The sequence below is a fragment of the Engraulis encrasicolus genome, chromosome 19, assembly GCF_034702125.1.
Source record: "Engraulis encrasicolus isolate BLACKSEA-1 chromosome 19, IST_EnEncr_1.0, whole genome shotgun sequence".
NCBI classification, from domain to species: domain Eukaryota; kingdom Metazoa; phylum Chordata; class Actinopteri; order Clupeiformes; family Engraulidae; genus Engraulis; species Engraulis encrasicolus.
The window spans coordinates 46,903,945-46,924,887 of NC_085875.1; the positions used below are offsets into that span (position 1 = coordinate 46,903,945).

The 20,943-nt window shown below is 44.8% G+C and overlaps 1 protein-coding gene across 2 annotated transcripts; it reads right to left on the bottom strand.

The window, feature by feature from the left end:
- Positions 1-4,012: 4,012 nt before the first annotated feature.
- Positions 4,013-20,378, bottom strand: tmem229b (transmembrane protein 229B). Of its 2 annotated transcripts, none has more exons than XM_063184596.1 (2): positions 19,937-20,378; positions 4,013-7,043 (listed from the first exon to the last, which is right to left on the bottom strand). In XM_063184596.1, exon 2 carries the CDS (start codon positions 6,891-6,893, stop codon positions 6,186-6,188), a length of 708 nt encoding a protein of 235 aa, XP_063040666.1. In that variant the 5' UTR covers positions 6,894-7,043; positions 19,937-20,378; the 3' UTR covers positions 4,013-6,185. The 2 variants fall into 2 exon arrangements, with proteins under 2 accessions (XP_063040666.1, XP_063040667.1); XM_063184597.1 differs by lacking the exon at positions 19,937-20,378 and adding an exon at positions 12,331-12,912.
- Positions 20,379-20,943: the final 565 nt, after the last annotated feature.

Genomic DNA, 20,943 nt, shown 5'->3' on the forward strand with positions numbered 1-20,943 from the left:
CAGCCGGGACAAAGAGGATAAGTGAAGGAAAGTAAGTTGCTGGTGAGAGATCAGCATCTTGTGGTCAATAGCCACCATTACATCATCTCACTGTTCTGCTTGCACCCATACTCTCTCATGAAACAAGGGGTTTATGAACCAATGATGCCATATTATAATAAAATACACACAGGCATTTGTGCAGGTGTAGTTGTTGGCTCTAAAATAATTAAGTAATGTCCTACTCTGTGATTTTTTTGAGAACTGTCCTCTTTTCAATGTGTAACCAAATTCAACAACAGGCATCCGCAACATTAATACAGCATAAACTATATTAAATGCTGCGTTCCCATGTTGTTTGGGACACCCAACCCTTTTAAAACATGCTTTACTATTCTGTACATACATACCTGAGGCAGAGCTGTTCAATCAACAATTTCAAAATGAGGATAGAATAATAGTGCCCCCTGCAGGGGAGAGGGCAGAAATGCTGTAGTGGAACTGACCCATTTCCTCAGAAGAACAGGCGCATGTTTTGTAGTATGAAGAGCAAGTAAACATAGCTTCAATTAGCAGAGTTGCTGTGTGTGTGTGTGTGTGTGTGTGTGTGTGTGTGTGTGTGTGTGTGTGTGTGTGTGTGTGTGTGTGTGTGTGTGTGTGTGTGTGTGTGTGTGTGTGTGTGTGTGTGTGTGTGTGTGTGAGACAGACAGACAGACAGACAGACAGACAGACAGACAGACAGACAGACAGACAGACAGAGAGAGAGAGAGTATTGACAATGAGTGGGGGAGTGGTGACATAACAATTGGCAGACTGCCTGTTACCACTGTGATGTTGTTGAGAACAAATGTGTGGGATATCTGCCGAATGGACAAGGTGCCACAAGGACAATTTAAATAGATGCAAAAAGATACACAGGGTGTCCACTGGGTAATTGGAGCATTGTTCTCTGCATGAGTCATCGTGTTGTCATGGCATCAAAGGCCCAGGAGCAAAGTCACACAAGCACAGTCACAACAAATGATGTGCACCTCAATGCAGGACTACACTGCTTGGAAGCTCTGATAGCATGGCAAGATGTGATGGTGTGACCATCACCAGAGGTGCCAGCGGGCTCTGATAGCTTTGAAGCTCTGTTGAAGTAACTTGCCCCTGTTTGACATTGCAGAGTCCAGGGTTGGACTACAGATGGGTCGGCTCTACCCCTCTTTGTCGTGCACAAGACGTTTCATGAGGACTGGCAGAGGAGATAGATGCTTACCTCATACTACCACCTTTAGGAAGTACGTAGCCCCATAATGCACACTGTTCCACCAGTTGGACACTGTTATAGTCATTGAAAAGTTAACTATCATAGTACTGCACTAGTACGGCATAACACAGGACCTTAAGTAACGCACTACGACTTGATCTTTGCCATTCTGGCAACAGCAAATTTATAATGTTGTGTCGGAACGTTTTAAAGGACCCACTCAAGGCGCACGTAAAGGATCACTAAGTAATGTTGACTATTATTCTACTGTTTCTTAGTAGGATGTCATAAGAGCTCCCCACCCCCCATGTCCTCCTGAAAATCCACACTAAAAAAAAATGTGAATCTCAGGTTACGCTTTACTTTACTTTATTTTTCTAATGCCACTGTGATACGTGTCATATGTAGGTATGTCAACAGTGTCATATGACACAACAGTGTCGTAATCATGATGTCAATGTCATAAACGTTTATGTGAAGTTGACATTGTTAGGGCTGTCTTTATGATAACTGAATGTCAATTAAGGACATAGTCAGGAAATGTTCATGACATTGACATACTGGTAAGCAGAGATTCTGTCTCTCTAACATAATGTTTATATGACACATGCATGACTGTGTTACGACACTGTTATGTCATATATATGACACCAGCGCCAGCTAAAGTGTTACTGAATCTTCAGTAGTGTAATCCCTTGTGATGTTCAAGACATTCATGTGACTCAGGGACCAAGAGGCCAGGTTTTCCTGCTCAAAGTCAACAGACACGGTCGAGAGAGTTTTCAATCACCTACTAATAACTCACTTCAACATCGTCTGACTTCTGAAGGTGATTAATTACCTTGCCCAAGCTGCACTGCATTCCTTTCGTGTAATTACGGTCACATTTGCATGAAACGTGTAGAAGGTGCCAAGAGGCGTGCTACTTGTTGTTTTGATCCTGTTACGTAAGACATCAGCATGGCTGCATACTTATATTTTATTGAGTTAATACAGGTCATCTTGGCGGTAATAAGTACATCAGTGCATTCAGTACAGTACAATACAATTGTGATTGAATGCCTCTTGTCCTCTTTTAAACATTGTTGGCATCATACATTATCACACATTGGCTATGTTTACATGAGACATTTAATTCAGAATGAACTCACTTTCATTCTCTTAAAGCATAATTCCGCTTTGAAAACGTCATGTTAACATTTCACAATTCAGAATTAAATGAAAGATCAAAGTAAACTTAACAGAACTATTTAAAGGTGCACCACGTAATATTTTTAGTACTTTATTTCCAGAATTCATTCTGCCAATTCACAAATGTTATCTTTTTCCTAAATGCTAACCATCATCATCAAATTCTAAGTTTTTATTATGACAGGGAAAATTGCACTTTTCATACATGAAAAGGGGGGTCTTCTCCATTGTCCGCCATTTTGAATTTCCAAACATGGGCATTTTTAACGGCAAAATGTACAGTACAGTACATTGGTCATATAATTAGTTCATTATTTAGTAAATATTCATGAAAAGATCACATTTGGCAGTAGACAGTGAGTAGCATAGTTGCAATACCTACTCTGTCCACCATCTTACACAGTGCACCTTTAATTCTGAATTATTAATTCAGTATTAAAACGTCATGTAAACGTAGCCAATGAGGACTTTGGACTCACAGACGTTCTGGGCTTTTCAAGAGGTCAGTTTGTACTTGCTATAGGTAAACCCTGAATGTTGTTTCACTATGCAGCTCAGGAGCAATGTGGAACTATTGCACTAGCCATGCAGTGACTTACCAGCCCAGTTGGTCAAGTCATTCAGACTCATGAAAAGACAGAGATCTGTATTACGGCATATAGGAGAAGGAGACGTGAATCAAAGTCTTGCTTGAGGTTATGGGTATTTTGGTCTGTGTTGCATTAACCCAACCCCCCCCCCCCCCCCCCCCCCCCACCCCCCCCCACCCCACCCCCCTTCCCCCCCCCCCCCCCCCATCAACAGCACACAGTAATCACAAACAAAAGGGCAATGGATTGATTCACGCCACAACTCACCTTTAACGGAAAATATATACTAAATTGGCCCACACAGGCCAGAGATTCTATCTGCCCCTTCCAAGATTGAAGTACTATCCAAATCAATGCATAGAGACAGTAGGTTTTAACAGCACTCTCAGTCTGAAAACGCTGTTGAAAATCAAACAAATTCGTATGAATCACTGATGAGTACAGTACCTGATTCCGTGTATCAACAGCTTGCATAATACACTGTAAAATATTGCAAGCCAGTTAAATTTAAACATGTAGGTTGCACTGCTGCCTTAAGTTTGAAAGTTAACTCAACTCGAAATATGACTCAACTTGAGGCTTTCTCAAGTTGAGTTAATATACAAACTTCAGCTAGCAGGACAACATACTTTTTATGTCTAATTGGCAGCAATGTTTTGCAGTGTAGCTAGAAACATCTTATCATATCATAAGATGGTGTGTTGTGTGGCATTATGGAAAGAATAGATGCAAGTCCCTCAGTGCGCTCAACATTTTCCTTTTTTTGATGCACCATTTTACACTCGGTAGTATAAAATGACAAGGCCAGGTATGATAATGGATTAGTGTTAATTGAATCACTCAACAAAGGGCAATTAACTAGTAATATACTATCTTATATTCTCAGAGTATTTGTACCAATACGCTGACCAGATCTCCTTGGTTAAGACGTGCACAAGCTGGTGTTTTACAGTTAATTTGCATGCACTAAGACCAGAAAATGTTCAGAGGGACAAAAATAGAAATTCAAAAGGTTTATTGAAAATGTAGCACCAAATGATTCTTTCTGTTTCATCCATTGAAGCAGCTCCCGTTAAGATGCACCCCACTCATATGACCCACTCAAACACTCCCCACTACACTCAGACATCACCTATTTTCAGGTTTTGAATCTTTTTCTGTTTGTTTTGTTTTTATGTTTTCAAGTTAAAACCACTCCAGATGTCTTTGCTGGGCTTTCTCGAGGGAACAGACACAGACATGGATGCATGGTGTTGAATGTTCATACATTTAAAATAAAAACATTTGTCTCAGAAGGAACTCGTTTTATGTTTGTTTTGGAAGACGACTGGTCTCATGCAGAGTCAAGCACACAAGTATTTTTTGTCCTTTTGTGATTTTAAAAACCGACAATTGCCTGGGGAACACTGAACTCAAACATACATACATACATTAGTCTCAATAAATATCTAACCATTCATTATTAATATATTAATTTCAAGCTACACACATGATTATTCAAGATAAATATTAATAAATAACAGAAATTAGAAATAAAAAGCATGCGTTATCGACCGTTATTTGCATTTTTTGCTACAACATACATGGACAATTAGAATTCTACAAAGGTTTCTTGCTTTGTTGTTTAGTGGAAGGATTTGATTTCACTTATGACGTCCGTCGTTTATACGTTGTTTTTTTTCCAAATGCTACTTTCTCTCCGTCCTGGACAGAATGCTATTACTTTCCTACCTCTCTGTGTGGGTGAATAAGATGATTGACAGGATGGTGGATGACCTTTGACCTTATGATGCGGTGATGATATCACAGAGGCCCAGCTGTCGACGTCGTTTGCGCAGCGTCCACACACACGCACACACGCACACACGCACACGCACACACACACACACGCACACAGGGTGGGTGATGTGTGGAGCTGTGCTGGAATGGATTAGCTGCTAGTTTGCTCCTCTCAAACGTTCACTGCTGCAACGCAGAGCCAGGAGAGGCATGGGTCGGGCAGCCCTCTCAGGGAGGACAAGTGGGGGAGTGTGTGTGTGTGCATGTGTGCATGAGGGTGTATGCGTGCATGTGTGTGTATGCGTGTGCGTGTGTATGTGCTTGTGTGTGTGTGTGAGTGTGCGTGTGTATGCGTGTGTGTGTGTATGCGTGTGTATGTGCTTGTGTGTGTGTGTGTGTGTGCACACGTGTTTGTGCGTGCATGTGTACTATTGTGTGTGTATGAATTTGTATGAATGTTTGAGTGGGTGGTTATTTGAGTGGGTGTGTAGTACAGTATGTTCGTGTTCCTTTTCTTTATGTGCGTGTTTGTGTTTGTGTCTGTGTCTGTGTGTGTATGACTGACAGACGCTCAACTTCTTCTGTCTGTTTCTAAGTGTCAGCTGGCCTGCTCCTTCTCTCCAGCATGTCACGGCTGCATGTTTATTTATTAAGTATTTATTTATTTGTTCTCTTTTTCCTCTCCTCTGCCTCACCCTTTGGTAGATTGCTCTGTCTCTACACTCTCGCCTTCATCCACCTCTCTTCTCTCTCCTCTCCTCTCCTCTTTTTCTTGCTCTCCTCCCTCCCTCATCTCATTCTCTCTCCTCTGTTTTCTACTCCAGTATGTGGAGGTATTGTGATTAGGAGAGACGTATGATATGTCATGGAGGTGTGAACCCTTGCTAGTTAGGATGGCCATAGGATGGTAAAGGTTAGAGGGTTAAGAGGAGAGTGTGTAAGTTGTTTTGTATGTGTATGTATGTGTATATGTGCCTTCCTATTAGGTACAGTACACTATGTATGTGTTGATGTAGGTGTGTGTATGTATGTATGTATGCATCTACTACATACATATCACCCCTTGCATTTGCGTGTACTGTTGCTGTGTGTGTGTGTGTGTGTGTGTGTGTGTGTGTGTGTGTGTGTGTGTGTGTGTGTGTGTGTGTGTGTGTGTGTGTGTGTGTGTGTGTGTGTGCATGTGTGTGTGTGTGTGTTGGATCCTATGCTATGTCTGTGGGTATGTGTACAGTATGTGTTGATGTGCATGATGCATGTTTCCAGGTGCGGACAGGTGGGGTGGGCAGGAGGAGAGAGGTCGAGACAGATAACGAGGAGAAAGAAGGAGCAGAGCAGTCCTGCTGCCGTACATCCAGATTATTATTCCACCTCCTTTACGCCTCCTCCGTCCTGTCTCAGTCCACCTTCACGTATCCGTTAGCACTCATGGCCCCTCTCCCCCTCAAGCCCTCCCTCCCTTGTGCTGCTCCTCCTCCTCCTCCCTCCCCTCCACCACCTCCTCCCACGCCAGCCGCACCACCACCTCCAGGCCTGACGGGGGCAGCAGCAGCAGCACCCACGCCCGCCTTGGCCGGCTCCCCGTGCTCGGTGACGCGCAGGCGGAGCGTGTTGCGTATGACCATCCGCTCCATGAGGAAGGAGGCGCAGAACCAGGGCACGGCGTACTCGGCCGTGATCAGGCCCATGAAGTTGTAGCTGAACTGCGAGTAGTCCCAGGGGCAGGCGTTGAACTGCCGCAGAAGGAAGCCGGTGCCGAACTCCCACACGTACGTCCAGAGCGTATAGATGATGCAGCGCAGCAGGATGGGGCAGCGGCCGCGCAGACGCAGGTACATGCGCTCCACGATCATGATGCACGTGCCGTAGATGAAGAGGGCCCACACGCTGGTCACGCCCGGGAACTTCCAGTTGCAGTTGACCACGAACTCCCAGGCGGCCGTGAACATCACCTCGCAGAAGTAGCCGTGGATGGCGTACAAGTACCAGCGCGACATCGCCGTCAGCGGCTCCGGGTAGGTGGTGGAGGAGGAGGTGGAGGTGGAGACTGTGGCTGCGGCTGCCACTGCTGCGGCCGCCACTGGGCGGATGTCTGCGGAAACCATTCTCCTAACGAGCGTTGGTGTAGCACGTGGTGGGGAACGCTCTCTCTCTCTCTCTTGTCTCTGTCTCTCTCTCTCTTGCCCTTGTCTGGGGCAGAGATGGGCCAGAGGGATGGAGAGAGATAGGAGGACGGTTGGAGGCCGACAAAGGCCCTGCAGGGAAAAAAGACAAGAGTCTTTCAGTGGGGCGAAGCATTGAGGCAGCGTAACAAACAATTCCATGAACAAAAAAAACTAGGCCTATGCAGTTGTCTGATTGCCAAATTGCTTAAAATGTCAGTCAGTTCCTGTTGTTACGTGAACACAATATACATATGGCAGATGATGCGATGCACCAGCAATGTTCCAATAAGAAATTGGGTTCGGGTTTATTGTGCGCAGCACCGCTTGTGTTGTGTTTTATTATACAGAACATGCCGTTCCATCATGGGTGAGGAGGGGCCTTTTTGAGGCTAGTGGTTAAATGGTTAAGCCCCATGAGTTCATTCAAGACTAAGTCATAAAAGAGGTGATCTTCTCTCACCTCGTAAAACAAAACCAGAGAGATCTGTTTTCGGGAAGTTCACTGCTTACTCAGAGGTGGCATGGCAAGGCAAGTGACTAAACCTGCTTTCTGGAACATCCCCCAGAACCCTCATTAATTCCGCTTGAATGAATGTGATACAAAGCTATCCAAGTCAGTCATTGGCATCAAGCACTGCTTGTCTGTGGGTAGCTCCCATGACATACAGTATATGACTATGAATATTAGCATTCATCCAGGTCATGTTATCTAGAGACATCTAAAGATGTTTAACTACTACAGTTCTCGCCTACATAATCTACCAAAACTAATGAAGCTCCTTTGAAGAGGAACAAGACATCTTTCAACCTCTGAGAAGAAGTCCAGCAACTGACAGCTAAAAACTTTCCAGTAAAACCTAATTTTCTAATGTCTAATGTTAATGTTGTTCTAGCCTGTCCTTTGTATTGCATATACTGAAGCTCCAATGAACATCCACCCTTCATTCTCTGTTGCTCTTGCCTGGCCTGTGTATGTCATATAGCTCCAATAATATCTGCCGTTCATTCTCTGTTGATCTGGCCTGGCAAAGTTGTTGCTCCCGCAATATCTACTGTAGCTTTCCTTCTGGCCAGGACCATGTATGGCATTCCCATTAATATCTAGCATTCCTTCTCTGGTTCTCTATTGCCTTGGTCTGGCCTCTGTGTTGCATGGAGCTGGAGTAATATCTAGCAATCATTCTCTATTGCTCTGCCCTGACCTCTATATTACATACAGCTCCAGTAATATCTACCATTACTTCTCTGTTGCTTTGGCCTGGCCAGTGTACTGCATGCATTTCCAATGTCATGTGACAGTGCTTGTTTACAACTGTGGCCTGGCCTGTGAGTGTTTCCAGCCATCTGATACTGTCGCAGGCCACCTGATTACTATATGACACTTCAGCTTCATCTGCTCAGAGGTGCAAATCCGCTCGGTATGTTAAACATGCACACACACACACACACACACACACACACACACACACACACACACACACACACACACACACACACACACACACACACACACACACACACACACACACACACACACACACACACACACACACACTTTGTCTGTTTTACACATGCACACACGCGCACACACAAACACATGCACGCGGACACACACACACCAACACTACGCTCCCTTTCCTTCACACACATTTTGTCTGTTTCACACACACACACATACACACACACACACACACACACACACACACAAACAGCACTCTCTCTGTTTACCATGCACACGCGCGCACGCATACAAACACAAACACAAACACACACACACACACACACACACACACACACACACACACACACACACACACACACACACACACACACACAGTCTCTCTCACACACACACACACACCACGGCAGCAGCAGGGAGATTTGGATCGTGTATCGAGGGGAAACTACACAGGCAGTGTCCTTCTGAGTTCTCCAATCTGAGATTAAGCAGCAAATGTCATCTAGCCCAGTGACAAGTACAGCGGAAAGCTAATATTGCATCCAGCCAGCAGAGTCATTGGCCTCCGGGAGATTTATAGGGCTCAGGGTTGAGCTAAGCCTGCAGGGGGTGGACCAGGGGTGGACCAGGGATGGGCCAGCGAAGGGCCGGGGGTGGGTCTGGCAGCTGAGGTAATGGCCAGCTGACCTGCCAGTGGCCGGCGGTTCAAATACAAAAACAATTGAAATAAAATAATGAAGATCCACACATTGATAAAAACTAATGAATTTCACCTCATTGGCAAAAGCTTCCAGGCACACAGTCCTTACAGTTTTGAAACGTGCCAATAAATTCACCCTCCTTGGGAACATTCATTGTGCAAACTTGTATTGTGTGATAGCAGTATCAGCGCCTGGAATCGGCCACTGTTTGACGAGAACGATTATGAATATAATGAGCAATACCAGCATCGGTATCAGTGCATCCCTATATGTAGTAGCTGTATATACTGTATAACCACACTAGTCTGTGACTAATGAAAATATCTTCCCTTGACCAGTTGGAACAAAGTGATATACAATATACAAATAAGGGATAAGCTTAAGTGATATACACTTAAGCACAGCGACATGTCTTAATGAAGCAATGAAAACGCAGAGACCTGAGTCTTTGATCCAGCAAGTAGTGTTTTGTAACACGGCTCACAAATATGCCACCAGGAAAGCAGGCAAGGGTGACATTGTGCTACCAAATCCAAAAACGAATTCAATGAAAAGAACTGTGCTTTATAGAGCAATTAAGACATGGACTGAATTGCCATTGGATATCCGAAGTTGTAAGGTCTGTTTTTTTATTGTTTTAAATGTGTGAAGGAGAACTTACAGCAATGTGGCAGCATTGCATTTCACAACAGTTTGCTAGACTTGTTGCTGACCTTTTGAGATCTTCTTGTATTTTATTTACTTGAATCTTTGAAAAACTCTTTATTTTTTGCAAGGCATGTCTATCTGTATTGTTATTAATCTGAAATGTGATGTGTTACATGTATTTGAAATTAGGACCCCAGGAAGACTAGTGAACTGCTACGACATAAGCTAATGGGGATCCTTTAATAAAATAAAAAAAATAAAATAAATAAAAATATACAGTATACAGAAATCCAAGAATAGTTGATTTTCCATCACCATCACATTTGTTTCTCTTCGCTCTCTCTATCCCTACTCCTCCTCTACCGCCTACTGTGCTGGCCGGATAACCAAACTCTCTCCTACTCTCTCTCTCTCTCTCTCTCTCTCTCTCTCTCTCTCTCATATCTCTCTCTCACACACACTCACACTCTTTCTCTCTGTTCATCTCTCTCTCTCTTTCTGCTTATTTCTCTCTATCCCCATGTAGATTACCAAACGCTCTCCCATTCGCACTCTCTGTTCATCTCACTGTCTCTCTCCCTCTGTTTATTTCTCTCTATCCCTATGTCCCCAAACTCTGTTGTCTCTCACAATCCCCTCTTTCTCTCTCTGTATATCTTTCTCTCTGTGTATTTTCACTCTCTATCTCTCTCCATCGCCCCACACCATCCTCCTCTCTCTGTCCCTCCTCCACACCAGATGTCTGTCCTACTGGATGCACTGACAGTTGAGCTTACAGCTGATGGAGAGGGGGGAAAGTTTGTGTGTGTGTGTGTGTGTGTGTGTGTGTGTGTGTGTGTGTGTGTGTGTGTGTGTGTGTGTGTGTGTGTGTGTGTGTGTGTGTGTGTGTGTGTGTGCTTTTGTGCGCATGCACATGTGTGTGCACGCTCATTTGTGCGCATGCATCCGTCTGTCTGTCCACACAGGCCCTTCAGGACCTGACATGCCAGAATATTTAATGCTATCTCACTGGCTCACATGTTCCCTCTGCACGTACTGTAAATACCAAACAGCCCAAAGAACACCAGACACCCCAACAGGAAGTGCTGTATTCTTGTATCCGTGGCAACGATGTCACAGCAAAAGGGACGCATGCATGCACTTGCTATATTACGCCCAGCTGAGTGATTTGCACCTATGAATGCTCAATGTAGACGTGCACTCAATTAAATTAATGTTGGATAAGCAGGTTTTGAAAGCTTGATGTCAAAAGATTAGAAATAATTTAAAAAATACACTGTATATCACTGTGATGTGGATTCTCTACAGTTAATCTTAACATGTTTTTTTGTTGTTGCTTAATTTCTGGAGAGTAATGAATGAATTTGGCCTCTTGACACATGTTTGATGGTAGGTTAACCTGGGGTTATTAATGTGATTAAAGGTATTAATGAAGTCTTTTATGCATCCCTCTCTCTCTCTCACACACACACACACACACACACACACACACACACACACACACACACACACACACACACACACACACACACACACACACACACACACACACACACATCAGCTAATATATATTTAGATTTAGATCTGTCTGGCATGGATGTGTGTTTTGGTTTGTCCAACCCCCACAAAGAGATTTACACACAGACACGCATACAGAAAGTGATTCAGGCACATTGATTGATGTGCCCCCAACTATTGAACCAACTAGGCCTATGCAGCCCAGGGCATCCGGATGCCAATCCCCCACTCAACCAACACCCAGCCCCCGCTGTCTGCTATGTGCCATCCCATGCCCAGATGCCCACTGCCCCCCACCATAATAAAGGCCTACATACATGCCATCTTACCCCCATGTCCGCCCCGCAACAACTCGTCTATCCTGTCTGCCTGCACTAGCGTGCCTCCAGGCACAAGGTGTACTAACGCACCACCTCGCGACAACAGCATGGGAGTTATTTGCGGAGGGTGGAGAAAAGAAAGAGGATGTGTGCCAAAAGACAGTGGCGGCGGTGTCGGAAAGGCTCAGAGAATCGCTGACACATGGCTTTCTCTGGGCAAGCGAGCAAAGCAAGCAGGCAGGCAGGCTGGCGTTGTGTGCCAGCGGGTGTTGCTTAAGCAATACTGAACGCAGCCGTGACACAACAGCCCCGGAGTAAGTAGCAGCAGTGCAATGGGTCGCAATGTTCAAGCATGACATGACAACAGACGCAACGTGCGTGGACAGTTCAGGAAACCTGTTGTTGCAGCTCCGCATGATATTAATCTCTCGCACGTTCTGTGCTTGACATTGAAGACGTTTCAACTATTGATGAACTACGGTATCAATTTGTGCGAGGAAAAACAAGGCTGACAGGAAGGAAAGCATGCAGTTTGCAGGATCATTTACTAGATCACGCCTGTTACGAAATGAGGCGTGAGTTAAAAACAGAAATAATGGGAGCTGGAACTGAACTGAACAAAACGAAAACAAACAAATGAGCTTGCAAAGTAATTAAACCTTTTCTCAAGTAGGCCTAGTGATAACAAATTCCAACCATAAGCAACAAATATAATAAATGTTGGCACGTACGGAAAGAAGACAAAACAAGACCAAAACAGCAGAAAACCAAAAGGCTCGCTGAGTAATTTAATCCTGTCTCAAGCAGACCGGTCAGCATGGTCCTCAATGGTCTGAATCAGGACATGAGCACTGATGAAGAATCTGATGAAGGCAACAGTGGAAACGTCATCCTATCCTGCCACAGAATAAATGAGCAAAGAAAAAAAGGATTTTAAGTGTGCAGACTCCTCACTCTAAAATGACCCTGAGGCAACCTGAGCCATATGAGCCATAAAGTGCAGCAGCAGCAACAAGGAGAGCAAACAACCAAAACAGGAAGTGATGTCACGGCTGCTTTCCTCATAAAAAAGAGCCCTACTCAGCAGCTGGCAATGCTGCCCTCAGAGTTGCGGCCCTCAGGATCGATGCCTCAGCACAAAATGCAGACGGTGAAGGACGATGCAAGATGGGACCATGCCCAGCAACTCCTGACATCCTCATTGCTCTCTTCTGTACTCTGTGAGCTTCACTTTGCGACTGAGGACTTTGAACCATAATAGTTTTCATTTTGTTTCGTTATTTACTTCTAAAACTATTGTAATTTTCTTCAACACAAAGAAAAGTAGACTGTATATCCCAAAGCGTGTCAAAGCAAACTGGAAGTTGAGAGGAGATACATGACAGAATATTGTAATGAAATACAGTTACGACTAGTGGTGTAAATAATATCGAAATGCATTGATATATCGCGATATAGTCTGATGATTGAATCGAATCACATCGTATCGTATCGTGGGTCATTCTTAAGTATCGAAAATAATCGAATCGCTAGCCCCTGCCCAATAACTTAATAGGAGTGGAAAAGTAATTGGGAAAAAAATCGAATCGAATGGTCTCGTATCGTATCGTGGGGCATTCTTAAGTAGCGAAAATAATTGAATCGTATCGCATCGAATAATAAGATATTGATATTGAATCGTATCGTCATGGAGGCTCTGATTTACACCCCTAGTTACGACTAGAGGTGTTTCGGCAGTGCTAGTCTGCCCAGTGTAAAGGTAGCCCTGTGCCACACTGGATCGTCACTTAACCCCTTTTGGCGACCTCCGTCACCCACAGTGGAGGGAATGCTGATGCATGTCAGCCTCTCGCAAGCTGAGCCCTGAGGAGAAATGGTAGACTGGGAGGAATGGTATCCTCCATGCATTGTTCATTGCAACGCTGAGATTGGGTCCTGTTGATATGTCCCGCACCCTCAGTCGTGTAGGTCCACCACACTTCCCTCACCCTCAGTCTTGTTGGTTCATCCTCCATCCCCACCCCCGGCAAAAGGGATGGAGACGTGGGGACATCAACACCTGGCACCAGGGGCCCATGCATTATGAGTGTAGCCGCTAGCTAAGGAAGAGAACGAGACAAACAAAGTGTAACACCAGAGGATGTGCTTGTCTTCGAGCCTTTAATGTGTAATGTGTTTGACTCGATAATTGCAGGAGGAGCGGTTGAATTATTTGTAGACTCTTAGTGCACATTGCTCTGTCTGCAGAACACGTAGCCCCTTAATGCGCGCCGTACCTCCAGTGGCACGCTGTAATAGACAGTGAAATGTAACTACCATAGCACTACAATACTATGACACAACACAGGCCCTTCAGTAATGCACCACGACTTGGTCATTACCATACTGGTAACAACAAATGTATAAAGCCGCGTCTTAAGGGGTTAACTGTTCGCTGAATGAAAAGTCTTAACTTCAACATTATTACTTTACTACAATGTTACAACATTGTACTATGACATTACACAATGACTTTAGTGACACATTACTAGGCGATTGCCTACTGGTCATAAACAACTTGTATGCGTTTTCTTTAGCCTTTGTGTGCCCCCACCACATCCATGTTTCTCACTGACTTCTTCGACGGTTATGAATCACAGCCAAGAAAGAAAACTGCTACTGTCTGCTGTGTGAGTGATGTGAATGCCCTTTCAAGGACTCCTGATGGCATGAGTTGACTGATGAATCATTATGACCACATTAAACACTAGTGCATTCAGCGTGTTGGTGCGACACATTTTGAAGTTAAAGCGTGCTCCTCAACGCAACGGTAAAGCACTTTCATGCACTTTTGACACGTGACGAGGTTTGCACAGGTTTTCCCGCCGTGTCAGCGATTTTGTTTTGTCACAACGCATTTCTGTTACTAAACGCAAATATGCTTTGCTGTGCCCTAACCAAAACCACCCCTAAACCTAACCTGTCAGTAAAGCAATGTTTCTGCTGCTTTACTTTTGCCAAGAACAGCGAGATTAGGCGAATTTCTACCTAAATTGTCCAAAACCATCCCTAAACCTAACCTGTCACAGGGCGTTGTGGAGCACGCCTTAACTTGGAAATGCGTATTGGACACACGCAATAGTTAGTTCAAATCAGCGTGTCATAGATACGCCTATGCATGATGACATGTTGCAAATGGACATGATCATTATATATCACTGTAGCAACTGGAAACCACGAGAAATAAGTCAGTCAGTGTTCCACACAGTGTATCAGTGTCAAACAAGACAGCACTTACGAACCACATGAAAAGGGCAGCCATTGTTAATCAGACTGTAGCCCAAAGGTTGCCGGTTCGACTCCTGACCCGCCAGGGTGGTGGGGGGAATAATTAACCAGTGCTCTCCCCCGTCCTCCTCCATGACTGTACCCTGACCAAGGTACTGTCCAGCCGCACTGCTCCCTTGGGGTGCAGTTTGAGGCTGCATCCTTGCACGGGTGAGGCATAAATGCAATTCTGTTGTGTTCAGTGAGCACTGTGTTCTGTAGAGTGCTGTGTCACAATGACCATGGGAGTTTCCCAGATGGGCTCTCACTTTAACAAAATACGGTACAAATCCTGTAGTCCTGTGCGTTGGCTCATCACTACAGCCTACAGCCAGCATAGGGCATTACAGTAGCTATTACCCAATGAGCAGAGGCCCTTTATCTCTTTTACCATGTTCAGGCTGACTGAGAACCATACCGGTGCTCAGTCCCGCACGTAATCGTGAATTGGCAAGCGTGTTCACGCCGCAGATCTCAGCATTTGCGAACCGAATCAAAAAATACTTTGAGAACCATGACGACAAGGTGTACGGGACGTCAGCAGGTTCATCTGGGTAACACACAGTTACATGCTAAAAAGTTCAGAGCGTAGTATGAATGCGGGTGGTTCGCAGGTAAGCAGTTTCATGCTGAACGTAACCAGAGACGGTCTATTAAGAACTAAGAACATCTTTGACGTAACTGGTGCTGGCACCACCACCGGCACCGTTCTGGTCGGCTTGAAAACACTATCTGTGTCATCCAAAGCACTCGAGAACCATGTGAAGATACAAAACACATGTTGCTCTGTTCCGCACAGCTGTAAGGCCCAAGACAACTATTGTTTCAGTTGCTCAGGATGAGTTTCATGTTTGCACATGTTTATTTTTCCTCACTGTGTGAACCTTGACCCACAAGGTATAGCCGCCCTCAGATACTTCTTATCTTTCTACCTCTCTCCCTCTCTCTCTCTCCCTCTCTCTTTCTCTCCCTCTCTCTCTCCCCTGACCTCACCCATGTCCTGCTGTGAGACAGCTCCCTAGTTCAACACCAACATCCTGAGCGTGCCTGCCAAGTATGTCCGCAGGCCCACTTTTCATCCGGCAAAATAATGCGAACGGAGCAAGTTCCTCCTTTTGTGCGATCACTGTGGCAAAAGGCTATTCCATTAAAGGAAGAAGAAGACTCACACACAAACTACTTGGGCGACCATCATCCTCCATTGTCAGATCCATTAGCGACCTCTCTCGCAAAGACAACAGTATGGCTTGTTTGACCAAAGTGGAAGCCAAACCACCGCAAGCACACACACACACACACACACATGCACGCACGCACGCACACACACACGCACGGCCATCAAAACCACTGTTTTGACCACAAATCATATCGATCAGCCCTGTCTTTCGTCTTTAAAACACAAGGTTAAAAGAAAACCCCTATATAAATGCTACCACACCTGATAGAAAAATGCAAAACACCCACCATCAATTAACATAATAAATCAACATACTTAAGTCTGTGCTATATTAGAATGTGTTCCATAAACTGGCCTGATAAAAATGAAGTATGTTGTATGTTGTTTAAATATACCACAAGACTACTGCTGACCCCGAGTTAGAGTGGTTTGACTTTGGCTGCCCACATCGCTCCAATGCGGGCAAAGCAAACTCAGGCCACTTAACATGGAAGGGCTCACAGTGAAGATCATTAGGGAAATTGTTTTCAGCCCTTTAATTTACTACTCTGCGCCATGCTTGGGAGCTTTTAATTCAATGGCGTAACTGGCAAACACAAAGTGAAACAACCTGAGATCTCCGCTGCACTTGGTCCAACTGCTTAGATTTCAGATTTGCACTCCCAGCTTAAGTTTGTGTGGGCAAAGCCTATGGTCACACCACCACCAGTTCACCAGCTCTGCGGATTAAGAAGCGGAAATCTTGGACAATCTGCGTGTTGTATGACAAAATGTCTTCTCATTCTGTTGTAGTACAAAAGCTGTGCAAAAAAACAAAGAAAATCCCTCGGGAAATAGCATGCCAAGATTGATTCAGTGCTATTAAATCCTTAATCATGCGTTTGCATGTGTCCGAAGACGTGTGTGTGTGTGTGTGTGTGTGTGTGTGAGAAACAGAGAGAGAGAGAGAGAGAGAGAGAGAGAGAGAGAGAGAGAGAGAGAGAGAGAGAGAGAGAGAGAGAGAGAGAGAGTGTATGGGTGCGTGCAGTGCATGCATGTGTGTGTGTGTGTGTGTGTGTGTGTGTGTGTGTGTGTGTGTGTGTGTGTGTGTGTGTGTGTGTGTGTGTGTGTGTGTGTGTAAGCTGCACTCGTGAATTCTGTGTCAGGGTATTTAGGTTTTTCTTGGTTGGGCTGTGGAGTCCAATAGAGCGAATGACCACATGAGTCCCCCATCCCCATCCCAGCAGCAGCAGCTGCAGCAGCAACAGTGCTATGAGGAGGGCTTGGGGCTTACTGCCCTTCAAAGGCAAAGTGCAGTAACTACGCCAACATTGAAACTGAGAAAAAAATGCCTTAGAAGTATTGGTGTTACGTTAGATATTGAAGCTGATCTCTAAAACGGAACACATTTGGACCATAAGGCTTTCCCAAGATAAAAAGAGTTATGAAGACCATTTTCAGTATAAACTCAATTTTCTACAACATGTGTGGTGTTTGTAGGGCGGCTTAGAGCCCCTCCAGGTTCCCCAGCTGCCTGGCTGGCATGTGGGTCAGGTCTGGGAGATTAGGAAGGGGTGGCCGGCTGTGGACTTAAGGAGGGCTCCTCTTGGACTCTTCCATGGCTCAAACGGATAAGGCATCATGCTGTTGCTGTTACTGTTACGCCAGGGATCCGGGTTCGATTCTGGCTTGGGGTCGTTCCCCGATCCCTCCCTTCCTGTCGCCACCCACTGCCCTGTCAAGTAGATGCATGCCGTACCACTAGTGGCACGCTGTAATAGTCATCGAAAGGTTAATTACCATAGTATTACTCTACTATGACATAACAGAGGGCATTTAGTAATAGACTATGACTCTGTCATTGCCATTCTGGTGACAGTAAATCTATAATGCTGTGTTTTAACGGGTTAAGGCATAAAAGCCCATAAAGAACAGAAATACTTTTTTCACCCAAAACCTCAAACAAAAACACCTCATTCTTCTTAGTGGGAATCTCCTTTCAATAATGAACTGCTCATACTGGGACACTGTGCTGATGATAGGTGGTCTGATCTGTGCAGTGTGTGTGTGTGTGTGTGTGTGTGTGTGTGTGTGTGTGTGTGTGTGTGTGTGTGTGTGTGTGTGTGTGTGTGTGTGTGTGTGTGTGTAGAGAGAGAGAGAGAGAGAGAGAGAGAGAGAGAGAGAAAAGATATGCAGTGTTAAATTCAAATTCTCTGGGACCAAATACACCCTAATAGTTACATAAACTGTATAAGTGTTGAATCAACTACATTTCTATTGTGTTAGAGCAAGGGGGGGAAGGGGGGTTGCCTGCCAAGGCTGAGATGACTAAAGTGGCATCACAGGGCAGATATCTGCAGGGAAAGGATGCATTTTTATTCCCTCATGGACAAGAACCCGGGTGAGCAAATGCACTACAAAAGTAGCCTGAGTGATGATGACGCATAGTGTAGTGTAGTAGTAGACAACATTTGTCCTTGGGTGCATGCACCAAACCAACTTTCTGTAGTAGAGTTGTAATAGGCCTAACTAAAAATAAACTGAATCAATTTTCACTCAGCAAGCTGAATCGACCAAGAACTGAAACTGCTGAAATATGTCTCTGTGATGGACGGTAGCCTAATACACGATTCTGTGCTTTCTTGTGTTACTTCCTCTTTACATGAGGGGTCCTACAAAAAATTGACCAGAGAAGGGAGGGAATGCATCATTTACATTGTGGTGATCAATTCATTGTCGGCAAGTCTTTCCTACTTTTTGGAATAGCGCACAGGCACGCACAGACAAAAGGCGGTCACCTGGAGATCACAGACAGTTGCGATTTGTTCAAAGGAACGCCGCAGAGAGAAAGATAATTAGGTGTACGCAATGACCTTTCAGTGCCTGTACCATTCCCAATCTCAGCTGACAGCTCTGTTCACTTCACCGATCGGGGTTTTCGGCTGGTCTGACAGTAGTGCTGAAGACGCAGTAAAAGTAATTTCTGTGATTTGTTTTTGGGCACGCGATCAGGTCTCCCTTTCCTTTGCTATCTAAACCCGGCAAACGATTGGTTGTCAGCACGGATGTCCTTACAGGGTAGAGCTAGACATCCCCAGAAGGTTGTTGTGTCGCTGGAGGTGTAGGCTACAGTACACACATGACTAGAATAAAATGTCAAACGATCCAGGTTTAACACAGTCTAGTCATAGGCAAAGGATGAAAATTCAACTATATTTTTGGATTTCTCGGGCTATGTCAGAGTAGGGCAGGCCTCGGCAGACGTGGGAGACCACAGACGCAGGTTGCAGCATCAACGCGCCGGCCGGAGAGGGATCAAATGATTCAAAGTATCAAATGATTCAATGCGTCACGGCACATCATGAGGCCGATGCCAGTGTAGCCCCCTGACGATGCCCCTAAACCGGACGTCCTTAAAGAGCCTAGTGTAAGACAGTGTTTACAGAAGCTTTACAATGGCAAAAATACAAAGCATTGTTTTACGCCGAATTGGCCTGCAGTTATGAATGGCACACCAACCTGCAAGTGCTTCTCAACGGTGAAAATCTCTGCTGTCAGACAGTTGATGTAAATGTTTACATGCGTAGCGAGTGACAATGTTTGAGGAGGTGGGACAGCTGAGTTGGGAACAGTGACAGACTACATTTAAGCGACGACGGAAAGGACAGCTTCTGTCAGCAAAAATAACGTCCCTTCAATGGAAATAATGTGTCGACACAAAAACGCGTGTGGCATCCGTTCAGATTTTAGCCATTAAAGGTAATACACAATCCTCATCGAAACAACGGCGTTTGTTTGCGCCGCTATTGTTTTGGTATTACATCCGAATCAAGACATCCGGCATAAACTAGCTGGAACATAGTTGCAGTGCTTACCGTCAAATTGTCCTTTCAGTGGTTATGGGCTTCCAAAATGAAAGAATGGTATTTAGTCAAACCGGCTAACATGAGAGAGAATATCCAAGCTTTTCGCAGATTTCCGACCCACTGTCGCTTCGGTCGGACTCTCTCGCCGCCTGTCTCTTTCTCTCGTTCTCCCTCGCTCTCTCGCTTTCTCTCTGCTATCCAATGAAAATTGACACATTTTGACTTCACTGCACCAGTTCGCAGCACATGCTCGCGCTCCTCAGATCTCCCCTCTCCTGTTTAACTATTTAGTGACCGGTGGATTCCCCATCTCCTAACAAGCACAAGGGCCATGAACTTCTAGAAGAAAAATAATTTCAAGCAAATTGATAGGCTAACTTGAAGAGAATAATTCTGATAATTCACTCGCTGTTGATATTGATTGGTGACCCACCAATGCCAGTGTCATCTAAGCATGACTGTCTGTAGCTCTGTAGGCCTACACTTGGTATTGTGCGTCACTATTCCGTTTTATTACATATACCAGTAGTTCTAGTAATGTACATATCACACAGACAGATAGACAGATAGACACACACACAAACACACACACACAATGGTAGTGCCTGTAATAAAGTAGGCTAATGATAAAGTAATTGGTGGTGCATTGGTGGTGCAGACAACTATTATGTGTACAAAGCTAGTATCCTATGCAATACTTAATCAATGCTGGCCTTCAAGCAAGAAGGAACTACAAAGTAAATCATCCTCCAAACCTTGAAACATGATATAGGAATTATTTTAATCACAAACAAATCATTCAGTATTTAATTTCTTAACACAAAACAAAACACTTTTAGTGGAATTTCCTCCAATGGAGCATGGCTAAATCCAGTGTAACACACGCACACATGCATGCACACACGCACGCACACACATGCACACACACACACACACGCATGCATGCATTCACGCAGCCACGCACGCACGCGCACGCGCACACGCAAACGCACACACACACACTCATTAAAAAATAC

Coding starts and splice junctions, on each gene's coding strand:
- tmem229b (XM_063184596.1), bottom strand. CDS start 6,893: ATGGTTTCCGCAGACATCCGCCCAGTGGCGGCCGCAGCAGTGGCAGCC.